A 27,648-nucleotide genomic window follows, 5' to 3' on the forward strand; every position below is an offset into this window, starting at 1 on the left:
TAGAACACGCGAATCTTAAACGAAGATTGCGAGTTCAAACCCGGACAGGTACTACTGAGTTTCCATGAGCTTAATTTGTTTTTAATTTATCCCGTTCTCGTTGGTGAAGTAAAAGTTGTTAGGTAATCTGAATATATCGAATGTAAACCAAATGTTTAGTAGCCAACCCGTATTGAAGAAATGTGTCGGAATATATATAGAGAGCCGAGATGGCCCAGTGGTTAGAACGCTTGCATCTTAACCGATGATAGCGGGTTCAAACCCAGGGAAGCACCACTGAATTTTCATGTGCTTAATTTGTGTTTATAATTCATCTCGTGCTCGGCGGTGAAGGAATACATCGTGAGGAAACCTGCATGTGTAGTACTTCAACGAAATTCTGCTACAGGTGTATCCACCAACACACATTGGAGCAGCGTGGTGGGATATAGAGTATAACTTCTCCCCAAAGGAAGAGAAGGCCTTAGTCCAGCAGTGAAAAAATTACAGTCTGTTATTTTGTGTGTCGGAATATAAGGAGAGAAATCCTTAGCCCACACGTGGAACATTTTACAGGCTGTTACTTCACCTTTGATTTAATATTTCAGGAGCTATTCATTGGACGAGAGGTTCCTGTACTCGCAGGGGGAGATACACAGAGTGCATTGGCATCCGAAATCATTGTCGCATCTGCTCGTACTCGTGTCTGACAACACGATGAGGTATCGTATCACTAACTATGTGTTTTGTATCAACTACCGCACTGTCTGGTCGTTGTCTATATAGCTGAAGAAGCAAAGGTATTTCTTAATATATTATTGGTAGGTACTGGCAACTGGGCAACCATAGTAATGGTAATCATTGCCCATAGACAATGGCGTTGTAAGAAATACTAACCATTCCTGACTCACACCAATGTTCCACCAAGCTTGGAACCTAATATGTTATATCTCTTGTGCAATTACACTAGTTCACTCACCATTCAAACCGGAAAACAATACTGTTTGGCGGTAGGATTTCTGATGAGTGTTTGGTACCTACCCAGGCGGGCTTGAACCAAGTCCTTCCAACCAAGTAATGGCAATGTCTTGTGATGAGTCTGACCAATAAAAGTTAAAGGGGTTATCTTGACTAAAATCTCAGAAGCACAGCCTGCAATGGGGAATTGGGCAGTGTTTTTTTTTATGATATCGGTAGGCGGACGAGCAAATAGGTCACCTGATGGCAAGTGGTCACCACCGCCCATAGACAATGGCGCTGTAAGAAATATTAACCATTCCTTACATCACCAATGCGCCAACAAGCTTGGGAACTAAGATGTTATGTCCCTGTAGTTACACTGGCTTACTCATCCTTCAAAACGGAACACAACAATACTAAGTACTGCTGTTTGGCGGTAGAATATCTGATGAGTTGGTGGTACCTACCCAGACGGGCTCGCACAAAGCGCTACCACCAAGTAAATACTACTAGTTTATATCTCAAACATGTCTCGGACAAAACTCAATTAAGGAAATTTGCAATTATACCATTTTTCATCAGGCAAAATATTCCTCATTTTTTAAATATTATTAACAATCTCCGCACATACTTTTAACGTACAATTTCAGACTGTACAACATAGCACTGAAAAACGGTCCGAAATTGGTAAAGATCTTTACAATCGGACCGAAGCCGTCCGGATCGCTGGGTCAGACGGTCCTCGACAGCTTAGGTGATACGGCTATCGACTTCACACCTACGCCGGACGCGGAACACTTGCTCATACTCAGTGGCAACGGTGACGTTTATATGTTGCAGTGCAACTTGGATAATAATGGGTGAGTTGACTTCTGTTTTATTGAATTACTTAGTCTTTGTGTGTGTGCTACCAGCCTTCGGAAGTAAGATGTTATGTCCCTTGTGCCTGTACTCAAACTCGCCCAATTAATAATCAAACCATAACACAATAGTGCTAAATGGTGATGATTCGCGATAAAATAAGTGAGTAACACCCACCGAGATGTGATTGCACAAAGCCCACAACATCAACAATATTATGTATATTCACAGTAAGATTGATCACTTTGATAAAATCAGTGATAATCATTGTATGTGCACAAGAAGTAAGGATAAGCTTATAACGCCAAGTTTCCGACTCCGCAAAGCCAATAAATCCTTCTTGGGGCAAGGTATCCTTTTCTATAATAACATTCCGCAGACATTTTTATCTTTGCCGTTTCATAAATTCAAATCATTTGTAAAAAATACATTGGTAAAGAAGGCATATTATTCGATACAAGATTATACAGATGATAAAAAAGCGTGGAGTTAATATTTGTTGACTTCCAGGAAGGAGACATAACATACATAATATATAATTGTATTTAACTAACATGACTGTATTTTTAAACGTTGAAAAAGAGTAACTACTGAGTTTTTGCCAGTTCTTCTCGGTAGAAGAATCTACATTGCTAACCGGTGGTAGCTTCACTTAATATAGTTTGTTAAATGACGATTTAAAAGTGCTTGTAAAAGCCTACTTGAATAAAGTATATTTTGATTGATTTTAATTTTGCCCTTCAGGTGTGTGTGTGTGTGTGAGATTGAGTGAGTATGTATATAATATATATTATTAATTTGAACAGTATAACACGGTCGGAATGTTTGTGACAATTGACCAAAAGTCATAAATAAAAGAAAATAGATGCATTCAATAAGTGTTAAAACGAGGAAGTTGGAGTCACGCCGACTTTGACTTTATATGGAATCCTACCCTTTAGAATCCTAAGGAACAATGTCGTAAAGAATAATCGCTTCAAGTAAACAATAGTCTACGTTATTTTCCATTCGTAAACATTGATCACGTCACATTTCGGTGTTTTCTACTAGCAATTTGATTTCCATGAATTATTTAAGTTGGATCAATAGCTAATATTAATATTGACCTTGTAAAATTACTTCAAATAGCTTTTGAATACATTTTGATTGACCATTGATCTGATACAGCCCATTGGTTTGAATTTGTGAAACTGAAACGATGATTGCGGGCTCAAATCCATGCATCAATTGAGTTCAGTTGCCGTGTTTTTGTCATCAAATTCGGTTCAGTGGTTTTCTTTTTTTTTATTGATATCGCTAAGCGAACGAGCAAATAGGTCACCTGATGGTAAGTGGTCACTACCGCCCATAGACAATGGCGCTGTAAGAAATATTAACCATTCCTTACACCACCAATGCGCCACCAACCTCGGGAACTAAGATGTTATGTCCCTTGTGCCTGTAGTTATACTGGCAATATCTGATGAGTGGTACCTACCCAGACGGGCTTGCAAGTAGGTTTGGCCGCGAAAGAGCAACAGACATACTTTCGCATATATGTATATGTACTTTCAGTATAGACAATATTGTTAATGTATACGTATATTAAAATCGGTCCTAAAATAATTTAAATATATTCTATTATTTGTGTAACATGGTACATAGCCGAGATGGCCCAAACCCAGGCAAGCACCACTGAACGTCCAGGAGCTTAATTAATGTTTAAAATTATCTCGTGCTCGGCAGTGAAGGAATACATCATGAGGAAACCTGCATGTGTTTAATTTCAACGAAATTCTGCCACATGTGTGGCAATCAACTCCCATTGGAGCATTGGTGGACTAGGCTCCAAACCTTCTCCTCAAAGGGAGAGGAGGCCTTAGCCTTGCAGTGGGAAATTTACAGGCTGTTAATGTTGTATGTTGTAACAAGGAACATAACATCTCAGTTTCCAAGGAATTGTTAAAATATCTCACGGTGCCAATGCCAACGCACATTGGCTACCACCTGGTGGCCCATTGTAATAGAACGAAGAAGCTTAGTATCGTAATATTTTTGTGAAGTTTTATCCGTCATCTACTATTTACGCCGTTGGCTATATTCTAAAGAATTTTAAAACACATTTAATAAGTAAGCAATTGACAATTATAATACGATTACGAGTTTTTTTTGTCTAATATGGATTATTTAGAGTACTTGTTGTTATTGTTTAAATTATAAGAAAACCACATACATACTTATTAACCAAAAAATTTATAAACAACAATTTTGGTCTATTTTTTATTTCAGGCTACAAGCGAAGTTGAAGGGTCCTCTGCCAATGTACCCTCCAGCGGATGACAACTACGGCTCGGAGTCCTGTGCAATCACAGCCCTCGGTGGCATCGACACCCCCACCCTCGTAGTGATAGCCAGCGCGTCCGCTGCACTGTACCACTGCCTACTACTACCAAATGTAAGCACTCACTTTAAATTCCAATGCCTCGGATAGCACGAAAAGCCATTGGCCCTGCGCTTGACTTTCCGGTAGTGTAGTGTGACTTGATATCCCATCGGAGTGAGTGTGTACCTATTGGGCATGGGCGATATCCGAATTTTGTGACATCGCCCTGTCTTTGTTTAACACAACATACGATATGAGAGAAAGAGATGAAACGGATGTGATATCGAAATCGGTTTAACATTCGCTTCATCTCTTTCTCACAGATGGGTTACTGTAAAGTTAAAAAGAGATAGGGCGAATATTTCATGGATTTAATGTCATCGTACATTGAATGCTTCGACGTAGCAAAACGATATTCATGTTTTTTTAGATGCGGTGAAAACGGTTACTCGTCATCATCAAATCGATGACATCTGATGTTCCGACGACATCCGATTTCGATATATCGGACACGAGCTTAGTACATACACCCAATAGTGCACTATATTATGTCCTGCGTATTTGGCTGGTCTCCCTTTATAGCCGCCGCCGAAATCGGTCAGGACGACATCATCAAGTACTGCCCAATATTGCTAAGGTACCACTGACCGTATGTCTAATACCGCACTGTACCGCTGATGAATGTAATTAGAATTTGACAATCTCGGAAAACATCAATCTAGCCATCATGTATTGTCAAAATTTCAAGTCTGACTTAGACAAGCTGACTTAGAGTCATCAGAAAGTTAGTTAAGTCAATTACAAATTCCACCTTCAAAGGTATGCCATGTAAAATTCTTGTTCTATTTTTCTTCCAGTCGTCAGATGAACAAGACGACAGTCACGCCCTCTACGTGATGGAGTCCGTGGAGCTGAACGTCACGCTGGATGACGATTCCGCCATGCAGTACATGTGTCCAATGCATTTGTACCCGGTATGTACTCTAATTCTTCGAGGAGCGACTAATTGTTCTAGTACCTTGCTTGCATGTTGCAATATTTGCTGTTCTCCTAAAGTGATAATTACTTTTGGTGACCAGCGCCGATCGTAGACCATCGATTAACATATTTGACAAAAACTCAATTACTGTGATTAATATGTAAAATGTCGTGGGACATCCGGTTGGAAGCTTTTCCACAATATGTTATAAATGACAGGATAAGGTCGCCTGGAGGGGTCTTAACGCTTTTTCCTTACGTGGCGATTTCTTCCACTCCACTCTACTGTAAGTCGCGTTAAAGAACAATTTTAGATGTGATTTAGTAAATAGTTTTTAATATTTCTTCAATTAGAACCAAAGCATTTGATAATAATAGAAGGGTATTATTATTATGTATGAAAATTACTACATTGAATTATTTGTAAAACACAAATAACTAGATTTTGTTCTGCAACATTTTTTCAAAACAAAGTGACATCAAAAATAGCCTTTCAGGTGTTTGTTGTACTCTCTGACGCTTTTTAGATCTGTATTTCGTAGCCATTATGTTACCTCTCCAGTACTTTGCGATTCATAATAATAATTCGGTGAACCTAAATTATGATTTTGCGGAAAGCAGATAATACCTACTTATAGGTAAGTAACGTGTGGCTTGGTCCGCACCCACACCATGACCTGGGCAATGCTATTTACTTGTATTTCTTTTCGTTTGCTTCAACGTAGAGCTACTAACATTTAGAACGATCGGTTTAAATATTCTTAATTTTGTATAAAAGTAAAAACCTGTAAACACCCCCCCCCCCCCCAGGCGGGCCGCAGCACGTACGCGTGCGTGCACGCGGGCGGCCTGCACTGCGTGGCGCTGCCCGTGCTGGAGCGCCTCGCCGACTACGCGCTGGCCGACGAAGGTACCCGTTGCGCTGACATCACTCCGACACGATCATCATCATCATTACAATTGCGATATTATAATATATCAATTACTCAGTATTTATTATTATTTTTAATATGAAAAAAAAAACAGTTCACTTCAAACTATGAAAATATATCATTTTTGTTAAGATTTTAGACAAAACTGATAATAGTCTTAAACTAGTAAAATGTAAAAGGGGGTAAATGTTCCACCGCTAGGAGACCTCACTTTTTCATTGAAGGAGATTGTTAAATGTAATTATTGTATGTAAGAAGTACCTTATATTTAAATCTGTATCTTCCGTATCTGTACATATAATAAAATCGTAACTCATCGAAATCTGCATGGAAGATATAAGATGACGCGTACCGTGTGCTGCGCAGGCGAGTGCGAGTGGCAGGTGCAGGCGCTGTGCGTGCGCGCCAGCGTCGCGCGACACGTGCTGCGCTCGCGCGCGCCGCGCGGCCTCGCGCTGCGCCGCGCCGCGCCCGCCGCGCCCGCCGCGCTGCTGCTGCTCACGCACAGCGCCGACCTGCTCGCCAGGCACGTACCCGCACGCACGCACGCACGCACGCACGCACGCACGCACGCACGCACGCAGGCACGCACGCACGCACGCACGCACGAAGGCGAAAAGATAAAATTGAGTATTTCTTTTATATTTTCCAGGACGATTGAACCATATAATCTAGAGGAGCAATTATTCAGAGCGGTGCAGATGAGGAATCCAGCTTCAGACGAAGATGAAATCAATAGCATGATTAAAGAGGTAGTAATAAAATTATTTATATGTACAATTTATATCAATATTTTGAAGTATCGAACTCCTAACAAAAGGAAATGTTCCGTGAAGGCGGACGGGACGTCCAGTTTACAAACTGAGATGTCCCAAACATTGTTGAAGAGATTTGATACATATAAACCATGAAACTACATTATTTCTCGACTGAGTACCTACGACTGTATTCAACTCCAATCATAGAAATGTATTGAGTTTGTGACTGGACTTTATTAATTAAATAGCATTCAAACATATCGTGATATATTTTAATATTAATGAATAAAAAAACATTTTCAGAGGCAAAAGTTGTCTTTCATGACGATAATACAAGAAGTTTTGGAAAGAAAAGTCTCCCAGCCGATACTCAAGTTGGACAAGAAGGAAGAGCCCAGTCCTAAGGAATGCTTGGAGGTATATTTTAACAGTTCCTCCTACGTAAGACGACCTGAATAGAAATTTGGACGTTTTTAATATTGATACGGTTTTTAAGATATTTTCTAGCGTGCGTTTTTGTCATCTCACTATATTACATGTAGTATTTTTATAATTTATTTTCATGAATGTCAATCCTGAAAACCCCGAGACAGGTTAAATTTACTCCAAAAATGTTTTCCTCGCCGATGCTTCAAGACTTGACCATAATCGGCGAGGCACCACGCGTTTGCATATTCATGGAATGTCACGGGCTTGCGTAGTCGTTCGAAAAAAGTACTTTAGAATCAAAAGTATTGGCGATAAAAATGTTTTTATCAAAATTACATCGTGTACGTCTGTGTATATTGCCGACATACATATAATAAGTTCATAATTATTTTTTGTTTGTATAGATTTATGATTATACAAAATTTGTAACATGTATAAAATCGCTCCCTCCCCCTCCCTCAGCTGCTGACGCAGTCGACGGTGAAGCTCCGCGGCGAGTACATGTCGCGCCAGCGGCGCGCCAGCGACGTCATCGCGCGCAAGCTGACCGCACTGCGGGCGCTGCAGCAGCAGCAGCAGCAATGGCGGCGAGACCTGCTGGTCGGTGGGGGACTCCGCGGACACTTACTAAAAATTGAGTCAAATAATCGCAACGAGCACCGGCTTCCGTTTCAGGAGGAGGTCGAGAACCTGAGACTCAACTCGGCGATACTGAGAGAGAAACGTGATCTCGCCGAGAAACATCAGGAGGACCTGAAGTATAGGTGAGCGGAGGAGCTCGCATTCTCCTCCATCTGTAGTGGGGGCCGCTGCTCATGTATATACCCCCCCCCCCCCAGGTGCTCGGCGACGGTGCGCGCGCTGCGCTCGGGCGGCGTGTCGGCGGAGGAGCGGCGCGCGGTGGGCGAGCTGCTGCAGCACCAGCGCGCCGCCGCCGCGCTCGCGCAGCGCCTGCACGCGCTGGCGCAGCGCGCCGCCCAGCGGGACCTGCAGGTCGCTGCGGTTCAATTATCTTTTATTTATGGCACATGTGGCCGACCCCGACCGCCGTGGACGTCTGCGTCACCGGGCGATGTGTAGATTCTCCGATCGATTCAGAAAAAACGCCAGCGAGGGCTAGTTCCCCATGAGCAGTGATCGTAACATACTCAGACCGAGCGGTGACCTCGGACCTATCCCACCACCCCTTCCCACGCGTCGATTATTGCATCAATATCAAAATATACTTTATTCGAGTAGACTTTTACAAGCAGACAAGCATTATTTTACAAATATATATAAGTGTAACCACCACTGGTTCGAAATGTAGATTCTACCGAGAAGAACTAGCAATGCTATTCCGCAATGGCGCCATCAAGACAACCGCCGTTTAATAATAAATTATAATTTTGCTTTCTAACACTTGGTATGGTAAAAACTATACATTTTGTTTTAGAACATTCAAAATTAAATTATTCATTGTGACCATCACTATCGTGTATCAGTGGGAATGCACTGTTTACGTCGTCATTGTTATTTTCTTCCTGTCGACCTTAAAAATCAGTGAAGCATCGTCAGCAAACAACACTATGTCACAAATATCTTTAACCTAGATAGGAACATCATTTATATATACTAGAAATAGAAAAGGACCCAAAATTGAACCTTGTGGAACACCCATTTTTAACGAAGGTCCAGAACACTTTATTTTATTAATCAATGAACAACATAAATTATTGCGTTCGAGCGTGAATGTGCCGGATCATTGACAACGTAATCACGTAAATATTGGCTCCTTAACAATTTAGAGAATTGCTAATACTTCTTCGAGTAATTGTTCTTACTATAAAATTATTCCCGACGCTACTAATAATGATGACGATGACTTGAAGTGGCGTCTAATTTTACCCTCGAGACGATATCTCGATTATAATATTACGTGATTCATTGCGTAAAAATTCCAAGTCCATTCCACAAAATTTACGCTGCAGAAGAATTCTCGATTTGGCTTTAGGTGGTTGTAAATTATAGGATAGAGTAAATCGTGATAAGAAAAAGCAAGAGCAGAGCACTGACCATATTTTATAACATGGTCAATGGAAGAGACAATAATTAGATCAAGAAGAGAAGGAGTGCAGTTAGGAAAAGTGTGAGTAGCATCCAAAGGTAAAATTTGCAAATCAGCTCCATTCACGAGAGATTTCAAACGTGAAGCACGATGATCGTCTTTTATAAGACAGGTATTAAAGTCACCCATAATTAGAGTATGATTATACAAAGGCTTATATTGCTCTAAAAAATTTTCAAATGAGAAAAAGTAGTCAACTGTGAGGCATGGGCTAAAAACCTCCCATTAAAAGCTTGGTATGGCCAAAAATAACTTCGATAAAAAGGTATTCAGGACCTACAGTTCTTTGGGTTGGCGACAGGTCAATAATAGAAAAAGGAATGTGGGTGCAAAGGTATATTGCAACACCACCACCTTGTCGGCCTACACGATCGTTCCGAATTAGATTGAAGCCAGGGAGCGAGAAGGAGATCGACGGTAAACAAGGCTTTAGCCATGTCTCAGATACAAGGATAGCGTGAATATTTTTACAATCAAAGGAAGACAGCATATCAGGATAGTGTGCAGGAATACTCTGTGCGTTAATATGAATTACATTGAATTTTTTTATGATATCAGCGAAATTAGAATTAAGAGTTTCACTAAGCGAGGGAATACTATAAAAACTATCATTGCTGCTAAATGCATTAGAAATGGTGCTGCAGGGAGAAAAAAACAGAAAGGTATTGTCTGCGTCTTCGTTAAAGCAAGACATAGTGTATAATTAGGAAAAATATAAATATAAAAAACAAAATCGAATAAACAAAAAAAAATGTAAAAAAAATATATAAATAAATAAATATTATAATAATTATTATATATGTATATAATAAAAAAAGTATACGCAAAATGCAAAAAAAATAATTAAAATAATAATAATTAATAGTAAAAATAATAAAATAAGATAATATTAAAACTCACACCCGCCGGCTGCTTTGGAATTCACAATAAGAAAATTAAAGAATAAAAACATATGTACAAAACACTCATAATCTGGCAACAACATTGATATTTAAAATAAAATAAAATAGGGAATAGGAACATCAACAGGAATAACCTGCTCAAAAACTAAGAAGCCATTGCGTAATTTACGATACTTATGTTTTAATAACTGTCAAAGTGTCAATGTCATACTAAATATTTTTAACTATGACTCGCAATGTAAACAATAATAGTGATAAAAATTTCAAGAAATAAGTGGGTAAAAAAGAAAAATATTTACGAAAAGTTAGAATGAAAATTAGACCTATGTTTTCATTACGCGCTTAGATTTAGGTATCAACACTTTATCACAACTCTTTTGAACTGGAACATTTTGAGGTGGAGACTTGCAAGTTGGAATCAAATCGAGATCCGTTAAACATTCGATGCGATGTTTTGAACCATCTGGAGCTATAATGTGTACCCATCCGTCTCGACTCCAGCATTTACCAATACCAAAGCGTTTTCTTGCCTCAAGGAATACCGCATGCCGGGATTTTTAGTCAGAAATTCAGACTCAATTAAACCCGTACCTTTGGGTCTAGTTTTAGCAAACCAGATCTTGTCCCTCGTTGTAGCATCGGAGAATTTTACCACAATAGCTCTAGGGTTGTTCTGAGAAGGCTTGTCTAAGCGATGACAACTTTTTATACAATACCTGCAACACGAGCTGTAATGTCTTCTGAACGATCTTCCGCAACTCCATGAAACAAGACCACCTTACGACGTCTGTGCATTTCTGTGCGATCTAATTCCCTTGCAAGGAATTCAATCTGCCTTTGTAGACCACTTAAAGCAGTGAGAATGAATGTCTTGAAATTGTTGAATTCAGATGCAAGAGAGGTTGTAGTCACTGGTGATGATGTTCTGTGTAAGTCTTGCTGGAATTCATTCATTCCGTCATTAAACATATTGGCCGTCACAGCAAGAGATTCTTTTAAGGACTCCATATTGTCATTAAAATTCAATGACTAGTTATAAGGCACGGAAACTTGTGTTTTGAAGTAGTAGGTGAATTTTAAAAGGAATAAGCTTCTCGGTGGGTTTGGCCATTAACCACATGTACATATTTTATTAACACAATTAATTAAAGTTAATATTAACTATTAAATATGAAATAATTTGCAAGAGATATACAAAATTGATGTTGCTTATTTTTTCACTCCTACCCGAAAAAACATATGTTATGTCTCCTGCCTGGAAGTCAACAAGCATTAACTCCACGCTTTTTTATCATCAATATAATCTTGTATCGAATAATATGCCTTCTTTACCGATGTATTTTTTACAATTGACTTAAATCTATGAAACGGCAAAGCTAAAAATGTCTGCGAAATTTGATTATATATATAATATAATCAAATTAAAATAATACGATTGCCTCATTTTTACACTAACTTAATATTTTCAGCTGAAGAAATGCCAAGAGGAATATAAACAGAAGGACACTGTCTTGGGGAAGTCTCACAGCGATACCATATCTTCGATACTCCAACAGCAGTGAGATTCTTTTAATATTTGATCGATTTCAACATCATTATAATTAAATGGTCCTGTCTTCAACCAAGTCATTTATTTAAAAAGGCTTGACTTATTTGTGTAAAATTTCCATCTTTATACAATCAACCTCTAGTCATGTCCGATAAATTATGTGTGATGGCTATTTTCAAGGGAGTTTAGCCAACCGCTTGGTAAGGTAAGCACGTCTGGTTAGGTACCACTCACGTGACATATACTCTACCGCCAAACGTCGAAGGATTATATGTATAATACATGCGTATTATCAGTAGGGAAAAGCCGAATATTTTAACTTTCCGAGCCAGAAACACAAGAATTTTCTTTTCATGTTTGTTCTTTAATCTAAATATTGTGTCGTTTTTGTATAGAACCTTATCGTACCCGCGTGAAGGGGAGAGGGGTATAGTATAGTAATAAATTTCAATATCCCACAGAACCACTCAGATATCAAAAATCATCGAAGAAACGAAGCTGCTGAAGGATCAACTCGGAGTTGTCTAAACCACCGACACAGCTCTTTAATTCATTTCATGTCATTGAAAAATAAACCATTACTTTTAATTTTCTTTAATTTCACACGTCCTTTTGTCCGCGATTTTGATTTATAGGATAAAAATAGTTTTTTTTTTAAAGGTTTTATATGAGTTTATTATAATTCGACTCATTTTTTGTTGTTTTTTTATTATTAATTATAAATGTAAAATTAGATTGTCCTTACGTTTGAAGTATTAATGGAGTGTCTGTTCGATGTTTTGATTAAAGCTAAAAAAATAAATATTGTAACTTTATTTTTAATTACAAGCGTAAAAGATTGCAACGTATTTTTATTTCGTCCCCTTTCAATAGATCTTTAGCGTATAGGCTTAATTTAGCTATCAAAGTAAATTTAAAGTGTTTATAAGCTATTTCAACAGAACTAATTCAAAATATACTAAAAAAATGAACATTTTTAAGACGCTGACGATTGTGTCATTCATATCATTTTTAATTTCGTTATGTTCGTGGTAGCGACCTTTGCCGGACACACGATGCGTGCGAGTGGACACCGATTTGTAACACAACTTATACAATAAGAATAATAAATAAAATGAACGAATGAACAATTCCGATTTGACGAAATCCTTCACGCAGATTGCAGGAAAGCGAGTATAAAATATTTCTTCTAAAGATAATGTGACGCATAATAGTCTCTAGGCTCGTCTTCAAAAAGAATTGTTGCATAATTTTTTTGATTATGATTAATTTAAACAAATAAAATTCATATTGTGTCAAGTGTCGGCTTAGCGAGCATTTTCTTGTTTTACATGTTGGCTTTGATGCGTCTTCACGACATGGCGCTAGTTGTACAAACAACAGATAATACTTATTAAACAAAAGAACAATGTACAATCTAAATATTATTTTTCAAAGCAAATTATATATTATACCTGCTTTTATGTAAATAAGTTATTGTAAAGTAAATATATATAAATGAAAATTCCAAATACATTCGAAAATCCTTTATTGAGATTCTTTTGAAAATTATTTTATGATTTTTTTTTACATTGTTTTTAACGTCAATATTTAAATTACACTTGTAAAATAGGCCCATATTTATAAAAAATAAGGTATAAAACTGTAGGATAATGTATTAAATAGTTAACTTGCTTTACATACATTAGTAGTTGAAGGATAAAATTAAATTAACACTGCATTCGTGTTTCTTCAACCTGCAACCTTGCATTAGCAGTATTATCGGTCAAATTTCATTATTAAAACATTCAATGAATCAAATAAGTTTAACGCTATTTAACAGGAACGCACTCAAAGACAATATTTACTATCAACAGTCAACTGTCAAAATGTTACATTAAATGAAATATTAGCACTATATTTAAAAATAAATTTAAAGGAGGGTCAGTTTAATCTTCAGTCAGTGTGATTAAATGCTTTAACAAAATGACTATAAGACATTGATTTTTTTTTTATTAAAACGGATGTCAATGTTACCATTATTTCAGTATTTTTTTCCAATCTTTTCATAACAGATTATTCACTTCTAATTATAAAAATTTATAACGGTCTTCCAAAATCGTATCGGTACATATATTTAATTTTTAAGTCATGTCATTCCATCTAAAGCTAAACTATAAACTAATACAAACAACAGTTCATCGTCTTAATATTAATTGACACGAAAATTTTATTGTTAAGAAAATCATATTGAAAATTGCCATTAATTAATTTTTATTTCATTTTTTAAATTTATTCGTTTGTTTTAGTTCTTTTGTAGTCCGACATTCTACCGACACAAAAATCTAAACAAACATTTATAGTACCAGATGTCATATTTATTCAAGCCGGGACAAGAAAAATATTGGATTATTTTTAAAATTAATAACAGTAACATAGATAAATGCATTCTCTAAATGAGATCACCGAACATTGTCGTATGTGGTGACTAATTTGTTTAGGAATCTAAATATTATGATGAAAAAACTACAACTGTCCACAATAGTGATCATTATTTGATTTATTAAATCAACATTTGATGCGAAGAGGCAACGACGCTGCTTAAATTATTTTAGGTTAAGTAATCGAAGCAAAACAGACACAGATTAATTTACTAATTGGCCGACTTCTGTTGCAATTTTTCAATATGATTTTCGCGTCTTATAAAATCACACATCGATAAGTGGACCCCAGAACATCTTGGACACTCGCGATTCGTCTTCTGTGGTGAAGAAATCCTTACCGAGTTTCACGAATTCTTTCAGCGACAATTTACCATCCTGTAACAAATATATTATTATTTATAATCTACGTTGATTAGCTCATCTTTTTCTTTCTAAAATAGTTAGGCAGACTGGAAAATAGACCTAACAGTAAGTTGTGCCGACACACATAGAAATTGTCATAGTATTTTCTCGCAATTCCAAGGAATGCGGGCGCTGGTGACCCCTTACTATCTGATGGCCATACAAACACCACATCACGTACCCCGTTGACGTCGATGACGGCGAAGGCGACGGCTGCGTGTTCGTTGTCGAGGCCGAGGCATCGGAAGAACAACTTGAACTCCTTCACGGAGATGAACCCGGACTTGTCTTTGTCAACTGCCTGCAACATAAGAACCACTGATAAGATGTTTATGTACTGTTTCTAGCTAAAGCCAAATAAACAACATTTTAAATCGAATTGACGCAATATTGGTCGAGCTTGAATAGTCTATGAAATTCATTATGGATTTGCGATACAATGGCGTTTTGAACGTCGACGAAAATGTTATCGAAACTTTGGAAGTAAAATTAAAGTGGATATAAGTAGTTAAGTGAAATAGTGTTGTATTATAAATAAAGATATATTTATCAAGAACTGTTAGTTAAAATATAGCTGAAATACAAGTGAATTAGCAAATTGCATTGAATACGTAGATGAATGTATCCGCCTAACTGATTTCGGTCACAACTGATAGTCGCAAATGAAACTTGCAGTGTGCAAAGTTCATTTCGGTAGTAATTCCTAAAATTACCTTAAACAAATAAGGGAGCCATCGGTGGGCCTTCTTCTTCAAAGTCTTGTCATTGAGCACGTGGTGCATATCTTCTAGATACTGCTCCACTGTTACGAAGTTGTAGGGGTCTATGGCACCCCATTGTTCTTCCCACGTTAACTGCATAAAAATAATTCAATTTTAATATCAAGGCCCCATTGAAGTACCCTGTGTAACCCCCTGCCATGCAAAACAATTTTTACTTTTTAAAATTATAAGTATTTAAAAAATATTTTACAAATTTGATTTGAATTAATTTATCATTATTAAATTATTGTTATTTCTCAAACTTTTAATTTTTCAAATTAAGATGAACATTGTCAAATGCCTAACTAAATTCTCATAGTCTTTAGAGTCATAGTTCTGTAGAAAATAAATACCAAACCTTAATTATAGCAGTAAATTCCTTCGCTTGCTGCTCGTCTAGATGTCCTAAGGACTTAAAACGCTCCGAGAAGAGCAAGAAGTCATTAAATGAGATCAATCCATCCTTGTCTACGTCGAGGATGTTGTGTACTGTGCGCATTTTCCGCCGCCAGAACTCCGACTGGAGCAAGAAAATAATGAATTAAATTAAAAGCCTATAAGATGATTAATGGACATGAGTTGGCAGCTTTTTCTGCCAATTTTTGGACAAAAGAATGGGTAGTACTGCTATTATATTGGGTACTTTTTTAGAAATTTTGGAAATCTTGCACATTCAGACAGATTTTTGTAATGTGAGCGCTGATATGTGCAAGAAGGCAAATACTAATATGTTATAGGACTAGACATAGATATAAGCGTACTAAAATAACAACAGAAATTAAAGCGATATTAATTAACAAGCTAATATTGGCACATTATCTAACAAACCCATTAAGATAAAACATTGAAATTATTTTTAGATAATTGATCATCTATGTATCTCTAAAATTATCAAAACTCACGCGATCGAATCCCTTGCATTCTGTGTCACAGTCTGAGTCGCTTTCGCTGTCGGATTCCTTTTTCCTCCTATTTTCTTCGGGCCTGCCGTGGTGTTTGCTGTAGTTCCGTCTCAGAGCCCCAGCGTACTCCGATAGGTCGATATCTCTTTGATCTTGGAAAGCTTGCAAATAGCATACATTACCATTACACGTTACTTTCGAGTGGATCAACTGTAACAATATAATCAATAATTAATTTTTTACTTTTCTGCCAAACTTTACAAATATTCTCCTTGAAAGGGCTCTGTGTGGGAATTGGCTGGTACCACTAATATTAAATCTACGGCCACGAGTGACAAAACATCTGTTTCCATGAATACCGGTGTAAGGATTCGTATATTACTGTATTGCCGATGTCTGTGGGCGGTATTGACTACCTACTACTACCATCAAGTGATGCATTTGCACATTGCCTTCTTAACATAAAAGAAAAAACGCGTCACGCGTTTCAGAACAGATTAACATTCGAGCAATTTAAAACGCACATCTTTTGATCGAGACCTCGTACAAGTGTTTGTTACTGAGGCTAGGTAAATGCCCTCCCTACTCAACCTTGAAACAAAACGGACAAGCAATCGCTTATATAAGTATATAATATATTCGCGAAGGACGTTGAACATTCCACAATACAAATGGTAACTTTTACATAACCTTAAACACAATTCTTTTGGCGCCTTTCAAGTTTCTAATTATCTTAAGAAAAACAACATTTAATATAAAGTGTTTTTTGTTTAGTTCATTTAACACACAACATAATATGAACTTATTTAAAGTAATACATAACTTAAATGACAGTCCTTTTCTTTTAAGCAAAATTTATTTTAGACGCACAAGACTGAAGACACGCAATAATGCCTCATTTTATTTACCCTTAACTAAAACAAAATATGCTCAGAATGAATTTATTTATCGCTCTTGTAAGAATTACAAGAGGAAGTTTAGTGACTTAGACATGTTTTCTTGTTCGCTCAATACATTTAAAGAGAAAGTTAGTATGCATTTGTCAATTTAGTCATTGTTTTATATATTTGTCCTGTTTTTTTTTTATTTTAGTGTTTCATTTTTTTGAATTTAGATAATTAATATTTATAATTCACTGAATCGCTTGTTTACTGCTATACATTATTTCGTTTTTAGTGGAAACCTGATTGGTTTGTGCGCGGGTTCATTGTTATATAGTGTATGTGTTGTTTACTGTATGTTTCCCAAATAAAATAAAAACAAAAATAAAATGAACGATTTCGTATACATATGATTTCTTGTTAGTATGTATGTAGTAGTTTGTAGACATATATCGTATTAATTTTTAAATAATTATCACCGAATCCATAGAAAATCATTCTTTTTGTATCGGGGACAATTTATTAAATTGTTTTTGTAAATGAATTAAATAAGAGATTATTTAATAATATTTTACTAATAAATAAGAGTTCGAGAAGATTCGAGAACACGAAATGACCGTACTCAACAACTTTCTATCAAATTAATCTATGCAGTTTAGTTAAATTAAGTGTAGTACCTACACTAATATTATAAATTATTACACGTCAAAGTAAAAACTACCACCGAAGTAACAACTATAAACCGGTTAAAAACCATTGAAAGTTATATCAAGATATTTTATACGTATATACGAGATGGGCAGCAGTAAATAATATTTTTAAGAAACAGGTTTTAACCATGGTTTTATAATGGGTTTTTCAACGTCTGATTTACATATGGTCCGGCATATTTACGCAATACTTCTTGCATAACGAATAGCTTAATTACTAACATAATCACTATTATGTAATTCTTCAAAATATTTGCAAAGGTCTGGTAACATGCGACTGATAACATAGTTTGCAATTCTATTGATTTGCAGTTTTCCGTGGTATAAACGAATGAGCCTATCAAAACTCGAGGCAAAAATATCGATTAATAATTCACTTAGAATGTTATTCATACGTTAAGTATTTATGATCCAATCTCGAAGTCCCAATTAGAAAGATAGCCCATTGATAAAACATGTTAATCTTTAATAAATATTACGGAATCAATTGCATACAAATACTGTGTTTACGCTTGCTTCATTTGTGTCTAGAATAAGTAGTATTGTGTCCGGCGTTGAAAGTAAACATCGCGAAAGCATGTGTCATAAATACCACCCAACCAATGTAATGGAATAAATACCAAAAATCCTTACATAAACAGGGACGCATTTTTCAATGTGACTCTTAGTCTTAAACATGATGACCAGGTTTTGCACCGTCAGTTTTGGTTCTCTTACCAAAACTCTTACTAAAGTTCAATCAACTGAACCATTTCATCCAATGTCCTGATGATATGCTTCAAATTGAGTCCAATATGATTTATATTTTGTCTGACCCAAAACCTTTCTCCGACGACTGGTCGTCGAATTGATTCAATTGCTTTTTCAATTGCTTAATTTGATGTTGGCGAAAATATACACTTGCTTGAAACGAATTGACTTTTTGCATGGATATTTTAACATTTTATAGTTTTCGTTTATATATGTATGTATGTATGTATATGTTAATATAAACTGAACGATTTTAAATAAGACATATAACGCCCCCTTCAAGGATGACAATAAGTAACTCTGGAGTCAGTATTTATTGACCTCACAGTCACAAGTCACACATAAAAAGTAATAAAATTATACTTCTGAAATTTCGACTGCCTGCAAATCAGCAAATGTATAGCTTTTCCAACCCCAATGGACAAAAGCCAAATTAATAACATTTGATATATCATTATAATTGTGATATGATCGGTTGAGTTTGATAAATTAATCAATCAAAACAATTGACATTCATTATGGATATGGGAAAAAATGGCGTTTTGAACGTCGACAAAGTCGTTATCGAAACTTTGGAAGAAAAATCAAAGTAGATATAAGTAATTGAATGGAATATTTTTGTATTATATACAAATTATTTTGTATTATATACAAAAATATACTAATCAAGAACGGTTAATGCTAGTGGTGTACAATATGACTGAATACGTAGATGTATGGTATATTTATCTTTATGATTTATTCGTTTGGAATACGTTATGGGCACTTTAAAAATAATGATAGCTGAGTGAGACCATTACCACGCCGCTAGACGTTCGGAGCGTGTGTATGTTTATCACTTTTGATTTCATATTTTTGTTTAGTTACTATTTATAGTATATACTGATTATTACTACACATCCCAGACATAGACCTTGCTCTAACATAACTTTCTGGTGTACTGTTAAATATTATTAGTCAAAGAAAAAATGACAATAATGTATTAATGACAGTATACAATAAAGATGTTTAAAAAAATACGCAACCACCGGTTGGGAACCGAGAAGGACCGGTAAGAATCTCAGTAGTTACTCTTTTCTAACACAGAGACACATCGTTGGAGATGAGAAGGATAGATTGGTATTAATGGGGACTAGAAAAGACGGGGTGGATAACGTTACTAAGTTTACAATCACAAGTGAAGTGATCATTAGTCTAATTGTTCCGGCTCCTGTAATACATTAACAGAAAGCCCTCATTGCTGACGCCATTAGAAACCAACCGATAGTGATTGCCCTTTTCCTGCACAAATGGTATCTTTCGTCAACGTGTACCATATCTATAGATGTTCTTAGTCGTTATGAATTTAAGAAGTCACAAAACGCTTAAGAATGTTAAATCTTTAGAACTACGCAAATCGATATAACGCCCAATGTTAAGTGTTGTTGCATTTTCGTTTAAATAGTAAATGATAGCCAGTGTTACTCCAAGCGCAAGAACTATAAACTATAAAATCCCATAACTTGTGACGCATTGACTAATTTTAATCAATGACTTTTATTTCTGAAGACCACCAGCAACCAGACGTAACCGTGGCAACCAATTGTAATCCTGATATTTTTGTCTGCATCGTTTGCCTGTCTGCTTTTCTGTTATTTATAAAGATATTATTATATTTACTAGATGAAAACCTTGCTTCGCTCTGGTAAAATAAATAAAATTAAACAAATATACTAACTACTGTACCCTTGCACGAAATTATTTTTTGGAACACACTTTCTGAACGCACCCGTAAACGTCAAGCATGGCCTCCCGTTGAACTGTCATGTCATTGAATTTCATGGATTTAATATCGAAATATCTCGATTATACGAATTTTGCGGATATATATCTACTAAAAAAACATTTTTAACTATCTATAATTGGGGAACCTGAAACGGAATGAAATTTAACCGAACTTAAGTATGTGGTCGACTGTACTAAATGAAGTTTCTTGCGTGTACGCACGACACTTGCATAAGACGGTCAACGACCTTTTTATCATAGACGGTAAACGCAACTATGTCAACTTCAATATTTACTTACTTCAAAGCCCGCCTAAGTTATGACATATATTATAATTATTGTCATTAAATATGACATAACTTTACTAATTATCCGTTGTTACTGTATACGAAACGAGACTAATATTATTTGATGTGGCAATAATAATTTTAATCCACAGCTATTTGCATTAAAAATAAAAATAAAACATTTAACGTAAAAAAATAATATCAAAAATATTTGAAGAAAGAAAACAGCTACCCAAAAATATACATAATTAAATTACAAAAAGAATTAACAAATGGAGCGTCCATTCAAAAAACCCTTGCATAGTGTGACCATGTTATTACGATTCGATAAAAGTTTACATGTTTATTCCGCTGGGCTAGATCTAGTTTGCCTAAAACTACACCAGCGACCTAATTAGTATAAAAGTTGCCCGAATCGCATTTATTTGCAGGTGTGGTTTGTACTAGATTGGATATCACACAATAGAGAACAGTCCTTTTTGGGGATGTATTATACGTATGTATTCTTGTCAACCCTCAGATGTCTTGCGAAGGTTAAATAAAGATTCAAATGAGATTTGTAAATCTTTAAACTCAATTATGCAGATGCATATATGACCTTAATCGTGTATCTTTTTATTAAAGACAGACATACTAACGGCAATCAAAATCTATATCGATTCGACCTCAAAGTAAACGATTTGCAAATTAGTTCCAAGGTTCCAATATTAATATAACGTCTTAAATAAATGTTTATTGAATTTTTAATTTAGTTTAATAAACGGTTTAATATGTCACTTCTGTGATTATTTGAATAAAACAGATGTTATAAAAATTGTGTTTCGATGTTTTTTAATTTATTAGGTAGGCGGCCAAATTGGTCACGACTCGCATGAAAGTATGTGGTCGCCACTGCCCTTAGAGTATACATTAACCATTATTTAAATCCTCAAAGTGATCAACCTCGGTACCTAAAATGTTACTTATGTCACTTGTGCCTGTCATTACACTGGCTCACTGAACGCAATTCAAAGCAGAATACAATAATAAGTTCTTGCACTATTTGAATATTATTAGAGGTAAGATCATTGCTGTGGGTAGATGTCATGTAAAATTGTAAAACTCGTTTCAATAGACTTTCTAAATCATCTTAATATATTAACCGGCATTTTAAGATCTACAATGGTTTTGTCTATTGTTCGAATTTGCGCAACATGCGGGCACGCATGCGTCCGCCATAACGAAGGGTCATTGAACTTACTTCTTAATAAAGTTAAACTACGTTTTGGTTACTTTATATTATTTAATTTACAACATCCACGGGCTCACAGTTGTCCGTGCCTTTTTTTACTTTTTATTTTTATAAATTTTGGCGTTATTTTATATTTTTACTGAACATCAGCAGATCTTCGCTGGATCTTCGTTTGCTTATCTTTTTTCCTACTTCCATTAGAATAGGTTATACAAACTATCACATATTCTACCGCCAAACTATACTTAATATTGTTATGTGTTGTGTGTACAGGCACAAGCAACAAACACCTTCTTCTTGGCATACTCAGGTTAGTAGCAAATTGGTGATGTAAGAAGTGGTTAATATTTCTTACAGGGCCAATGTTTTTTTTTATGTTATAGGTGGCAAACGAGCAGGAGGCTCATCTGATAGAAAGTGACTACAACCGCCCATGGACATCTGCAACACCGGAGGGCTTGCAGGTGCGTTGCCGCCGGCCTTTTAGGAAGGAGTACGCTCTTTTTTTGAAGGTTCCCAATTCGTATCGGTTCGGAATAACCGCCGGCGAAAGCTGGTTCCACAGAGTGATTGTGTGAGGCAGAAAATGTCTTAAAAATCGCGCCGTTGTGGATTTTCGGACATCTAGGTGGTGCGGGTGATATTTGGAATTTTGACGAGATGTCCGAAGGTGAAATTCAGCAGCCGGGATTAATCCGAACAATTCATCGGAACATTCCCCGTGAAAAATTCTGTAGAAGATGCAGAGCGATCCAACATATCTACGCAAAGCCAAAGGATCGAGCAGATCGGAAAGGGCTTGATCGACGATAATTCCAGCCACTCTACGTTGGATACGGTCAAATGGAAGGAGCTGGTACTGGGGAGCACCCGCCCAGAGGTGAGAGCAATACTCCATGTAAGGCCGAATTTGCGCCTTGTATAGTCTTAGACGATGGGCCGACGTGAAATACTGTCTTGCCTTGCTGAGCACATCAAGCTTTTTTGATGCCAATTTGGCTTTGCCTTCCAATTGACCGCAGAACTGAACGAGGCTTGAAATATCGACGCCAAGTATTCCGATACTAGCTGTGGCGGCTAACGGAATGTTCTCAAATCGTGAAGATACGATAAATGGTGTTTTTTTAGCAGTTAACGCGCAAACTTGCGTCTTTTTGAGGTTGAAATGGACTAGGTTTAGCTGGCCCCAGTTCGAGACTTTGTTTAACGAAGACTCGATTTCAGACACAAGTTTGTTCCGATTTTCTTCAACGTTTTCCGGAGAAATATTAGCACGGCCGGTGTATGAGGTGTCCACGGTGCTGTCGTCCGCATAGCAGTGAATGTTACTGACTTGCAACAAGTCATTGATATGCAGAAGAAACAGAGTGGGTGATAGAACGCTGAACCTACGCTGCCAACTGTTAAGAAAGCTATTGAGAATTTCTTAACAACTAGTAGTTAATTTGCATTGTGACCTGCTATAGAAATTAACCACTAGACTAACCAACCAATATTAATTTATAAGACAGTATATGGACCATCATAAAATTCTAGAAGCGAGAATATATTTTTAAGAGACGCAGGACGCGATCGCTTCAGATGGTACTTAAACTTCGCCAACTTTTTTACTATCGATATAATCGATATTGAATTTACAAACATTTTAAATTGATTTTATTACAAACTATCTTTTAATTCATAGTAATTTTCTATATGCTTAAGCTATGTATTGCTGATTTGGTTAAATTCTATTTAATAAGTTATATTTATACATATTATATACCTTCTTAATCCAAATTATCTTAATTGAATCGCATTGACGGCATCAGTGATATAGCTTAAGAAGGCCTATTAGGTCGTCGTTCCTATTATAAATGATTATTTTAAAAAATATACCAATCGAAGTAGCTTCAACAAAAAGCCGCACTCAAAGGAAATAAAAGCATACATTTTAGGGCTGGGCCGCCCGTGTTTTTTTAGAAGAATCGTGTTCACACTAGCTACCGGCTACCTGAACACGTAATTACTTAAGCATTGTTGTCGATCCAGTTGTACACGTTATTTAGAAATTTGAGAGGCCTGAATATATTGCTATCTTTGTAAGACTTTTTTTCTCATTAACTTAAAAAACTAAATTGACGTTAAAGTAAAGGCTAGTTCTGAGAATTGAAGTCGAAGCTCATAACAGTACTATCGCAAACTGTAAACTTTTTCCTCGAGTTGAGAGAAGACATTTGCTCATCCGGTTACTTACATCTATTACATAAAGAATTATAATTTATTTTCGAAGGCTTTAAGAAATTAATAAGCATTATTAAATGACTTCCCATAATGAAATAAACGCAATCATTTTTATACTTGCTAACGTCACATTTATTAAGCATATTCAGAGCAGAGCTTAGTTTAATAATAACAAACAAAAACGGTTACGAAACTGTTGGTGCTCCCGAAGCTATAAAGCCTTACTAAGGTTACACTTTATTGTTAACACCGTACAAATATCACGTAGGCCGTGCCGATGAATTGTTTCAAATCGTTTGTTATTAATCGAGATCAAACCAAGGTCGATTTTTATATCAATTACTTCCTGTGTTAAAGATATTTAATATTATTATAAGTTCGTTTCATCAGCGACTCAACTCGCTTAGAATGAAATAAGAACTTGTGCGTTTCTGTAAGAATTCGCTTCGTATCTCACTCGTGAAAAGTTGACAACAGACTTACGGGCGATACGCCATTATAATACATGTATCATATACATTTTATAACACGTTCTGACATTTCACATTCTTAACATGTGGCGAGTTTTGAATATTGTCTCATAGAATACTTTTACATAGGAGAAAATAGATGATAAGTCTACTTTGCTCATAGTCAATGAAATTTGGAAATGAAAACGCATAACTCATCTCTTATACGACTGATAGACTGGCAAATGGCAATACACTCATTGACATCTGTCACATTATCAAAGCGTTGCCAAACACTATGTCAATGATGTGCTTGTAATATACACTGACTCAATATACGTACAATAATATAAGCATGAAAAGTTACAAAACAAGTTATCACTGAAAATAATCACATATCTCAAAAAAAAAGTTATTAAAAACATATTTTGAAGTCTCCGCATTGAACTGTTAAGCGTATTGCTTTTACGGCTACCACAGACAAATATTTAACCACATTACCACATGGCAGATGGCCCATTTACTTGGTCATTCAAATTAAAAAAAAAAATGTTTAATCTAACGAGCACCTTAACCAGTGGTCCGTGCCATTAACTACGACATATTAAAATTACCACACAATTGAGGGCAAATAAAACTTCACTGTTACATTTAACTATAACCCTTATTAACTAAGACATAAGGTATAAACAAAACTGACACAAATTATGTATCAGGGGAGAATGATAAGAGTTTATCAGAGGTCAAAAGTATTATAATAAAATTTGAACAGATAGGTAATTAGTTATATATATTATTCTATTTTATTATGATAAAAAAAATACTTCGGAACTATTTTAATATGTATATCAATACTAATGTTATAATGAGGGATTATTTATTTATATAAAATTTTATGTAGAGGATGAACTCCCAAACGTATGAAAATATTTTCACTGATAGAAATCTACACTACTCCTAAGCGCTATACGTATAAATTATATTTATATATACTAATATTATAAATGCTAAAGTAAGTCTGTCTGTCTGTTGCCCAAACCACTAAATATAGGTAACTTAAAGAAATTTGGTATGGGGCAAACTTGAACCCCAAGGCAGGACATTGGCTAATTTTATACCTAACACCTGAGGACCGACCTCTAAAACGCGACCGAAGCCGCGGGCGACAACTACATACCATTATGTTAAGTACCATATAATTTTCTTTATTAATAAACTGCAAAGCCGTGTGAAGCCGGACGCGTCTCTAGTATATTATGTAATGTATTGTATGCTTAGCCCGGATTTTTAAAGTTTTTTGTGTATCTACAGAAAAAATATACAGATACACGTTTTTGTTCAAATATTTTTTGTACCTGCAATATCTGCTGTGTTTCTCTTATTAAGTTTTTCTATTTAAAATTGTTACATAAAAATAAAGTATTATTTTTATTTTTATGTAACAATCAACACGTAATTTACAAGAAACTTTAAGAAATACTTGATTGTATTGCCGTTTGTTAAGTTTGGTTTTAATTATTGTTTTTAACAATTTTTAATTGTCATTTTACCCATAAAATATTATTAAAATTATTACCTATATAACTTCAATTAAAACTATACAAATTAAACTCAACTAATTTCACGTCAATACGCCTTCATTATTTTTAATAACCAGTCTAATTCCTTTGTAAGAAAAGGAATAATAATATCCTCAAGGAATGTGAAGATACTACAACATAAAGCTAGTAAGTTAGTCCAATGATTTACTTTTATTTTCAAACGCACGGGAGCGTGCTTGAGAATGCGGGGGATGACATTTTTTTTAGAGATTATGATGTCCGTTTTAAAACTGATAAAGTATTCCAAGTATCTAACTAACTGCAAATACGTTCTTTATTTTATATATTTTATTTATAATTAGTAACATATCTTTTAAAAGATCAGTGTTAAACTTACTTTCATCTGATTCTGGACACTGGTATTTGAAAGAATAGCCGCTGATCTTTCTAGTTTCGATGCAACCGAACGAAATCCAAGTCTCATTAGAGACAACGCCATTTTGTCACGTTAACAATCACCACTGACATCTAATGTAAATAATATTTAGAACTTTTTTTAAAAAGTGGATTTTAAACAATCATAAAGAACACCGTTGTCGAAGCTCACGCAACTATGTTTGATTTGAAATTCGAATGTGTTCGGTTTTATTGGTAGCTGACGTAGGAGTGGGGCGAGCTTGCTCTCGACCGGTACGAAAGTGATTAATGATACAATCAAATATAGAAAAAAATTAACTATAATAGCCCTTAAAGTGATGAACTAAGGGACTTTTTCGGGTGAATAATATCTGCAAAATAAAACATGCGGTCTTCGTAAACGTTAGTAAACGTATCTGTCGTATAATAAATACGTTTGTTTTTGTTTACCGGCGTCGTGCTTAAAACTGTATTTCAAGCAATTCTGGTCCTTAAGTATAAGGTAATTAAAAAAGAAATTGATTATCACATATTTTTTTTCATTTTAGAAACGATAATAATTCGAGGGCGCTATTTTCGATAGTGGTATTTACTTTTGTCATGAACCTAAGTACAAGGTATTTGACTACGCTAAACCTTACACGTAGGCATCGTAAACGATAGAAATGGAATTGTGATTTGGGTTAACGGCTGCCAATATTGTATCTAGATAAAACAATTAAGACACAATATTGTTTTAATGATAATTAATATTCATTTTATTTATAGATTTTCCTTATTTATTTTATAAGAAATTATTAAAGTTAACATGATTTTGCACACGTAGTCTTCAATAAAAACTAATGAAGTCTAAAATAATTACATTCTTCTTCGCATTATGTCAGAGTTATTAATTTTTTTTTCAACAAAATCATTTCCATGCCAAAGATCTTACTGTTGTCAACTGATGTAAAAATATAGCTATAAGTATTTCATTAATCAATTTGTTAAACGTTGTCCTTTGGCACAGGTACGTCTTACTCCAGGGGGTACAAAACACCTAGGCACCACCAATGTAAGGCGCCCCAGAAGGTTATTTAAAAACTTTTTT

At 35.6% G+C, this 27,648-nt stretch overlaps 2 protein-coding genes across 2 annotated transcripts in view; one reads left to right on the forward strand and one right to left on the reverse strand.

The window, feature by feature from the left end:
- LOC113395557 (nuclear pore complex protein Nup88) overlaps positions 1-12,381 on the forward strand; it is a 99,756-nt gene extending 87,375 nt beyond the window's left edge. Inside the window, exons 3-14 of the mRNA XM_064218367.1 lie at positions 588-701; positions 1,590-1,799; positions 4,069-4,234; positions 5,020-5,136; positions 5,951-6,050; positions 6,439-6,824; positions 7,134-7,247; positions 7,722-7,859; positions 7,935-8,023; positions 8,099-8,252; positions 11,738-11,826; positions 12,279-12,381. Coding sequence (XP_064074437.1) covers positions 588-701; positions 1,590-1,799; positions 4,069-4,234; positions 5,020-5,136; positions 5,951-6,050; positions 6,439-6,824; positions 7,134-7,247; positions 7,722-7,859; positions 7,935-8,023; positions 8,099-8,252; positions 11,738-11,826; positions 12,279-12,345 — 1,744 coding nt within the window. The 3' untranslated portion in view covers positions 12,346-12,381. The remainder of the gene's footprint in view (positions 1-587; positions 702-1,589; positions 1,800-4,068; positions 4,235-5,019; positions 5,137-5,950; positions 6,051-6,438; positions 6,825-7,133; positions 7,248-7,721; positions 7,860-7,934; positions 8,024-8,098; positions 8,253-11,737; positions 11,827-12,278) is intronic.
- Positions 12,382-14,381: 2,000 nt separating this feature from the next.
- On the reverse strand, positions 14,382-26,716 carry LOC113395556 (sarcoplasmic calcium-binding protein). The gene is made up of 6 exons (XM_026633164.2): positions 26,539-26,716; positions 16,306-16,515; positions 15,762-15,923; positions 15,356-15,496; positions 14,824-14,943; positions 14,382-14,615 (listed from the first exon to the last, which is right to left on the reverse strand). Exons 1-6 carry the CDS (start codon positions 26,638-26,640, stop codon positions 14,505-14,507), a joined length of 846 nt encoding a protein of 281 aa, XP_026488949.2. The 5' UTR covers positions 26,641-26,716; the 3' UTR covers positions 14,382-14,504.
- Between the last annotated feature and the right edge of the window lie 932 nt (positions 26,717-27,648).

The sequence above is a fragment of the Vanessa tameamea genome, chromosome 21 (genome assembly GCF_037043105.1).
Source record: "Vanessa tameamea isolate UH-Manoa-2023 chromosome 21, ilVanTame1 primary haplotype, whole genome shotgun sequence".
Lineage (NCBI taxonomy): Eukaryota > Metazoa > Arthropoda > Insecta > Lepidoptera > Nymphalidae > Vanessa > Vanessa tameamea.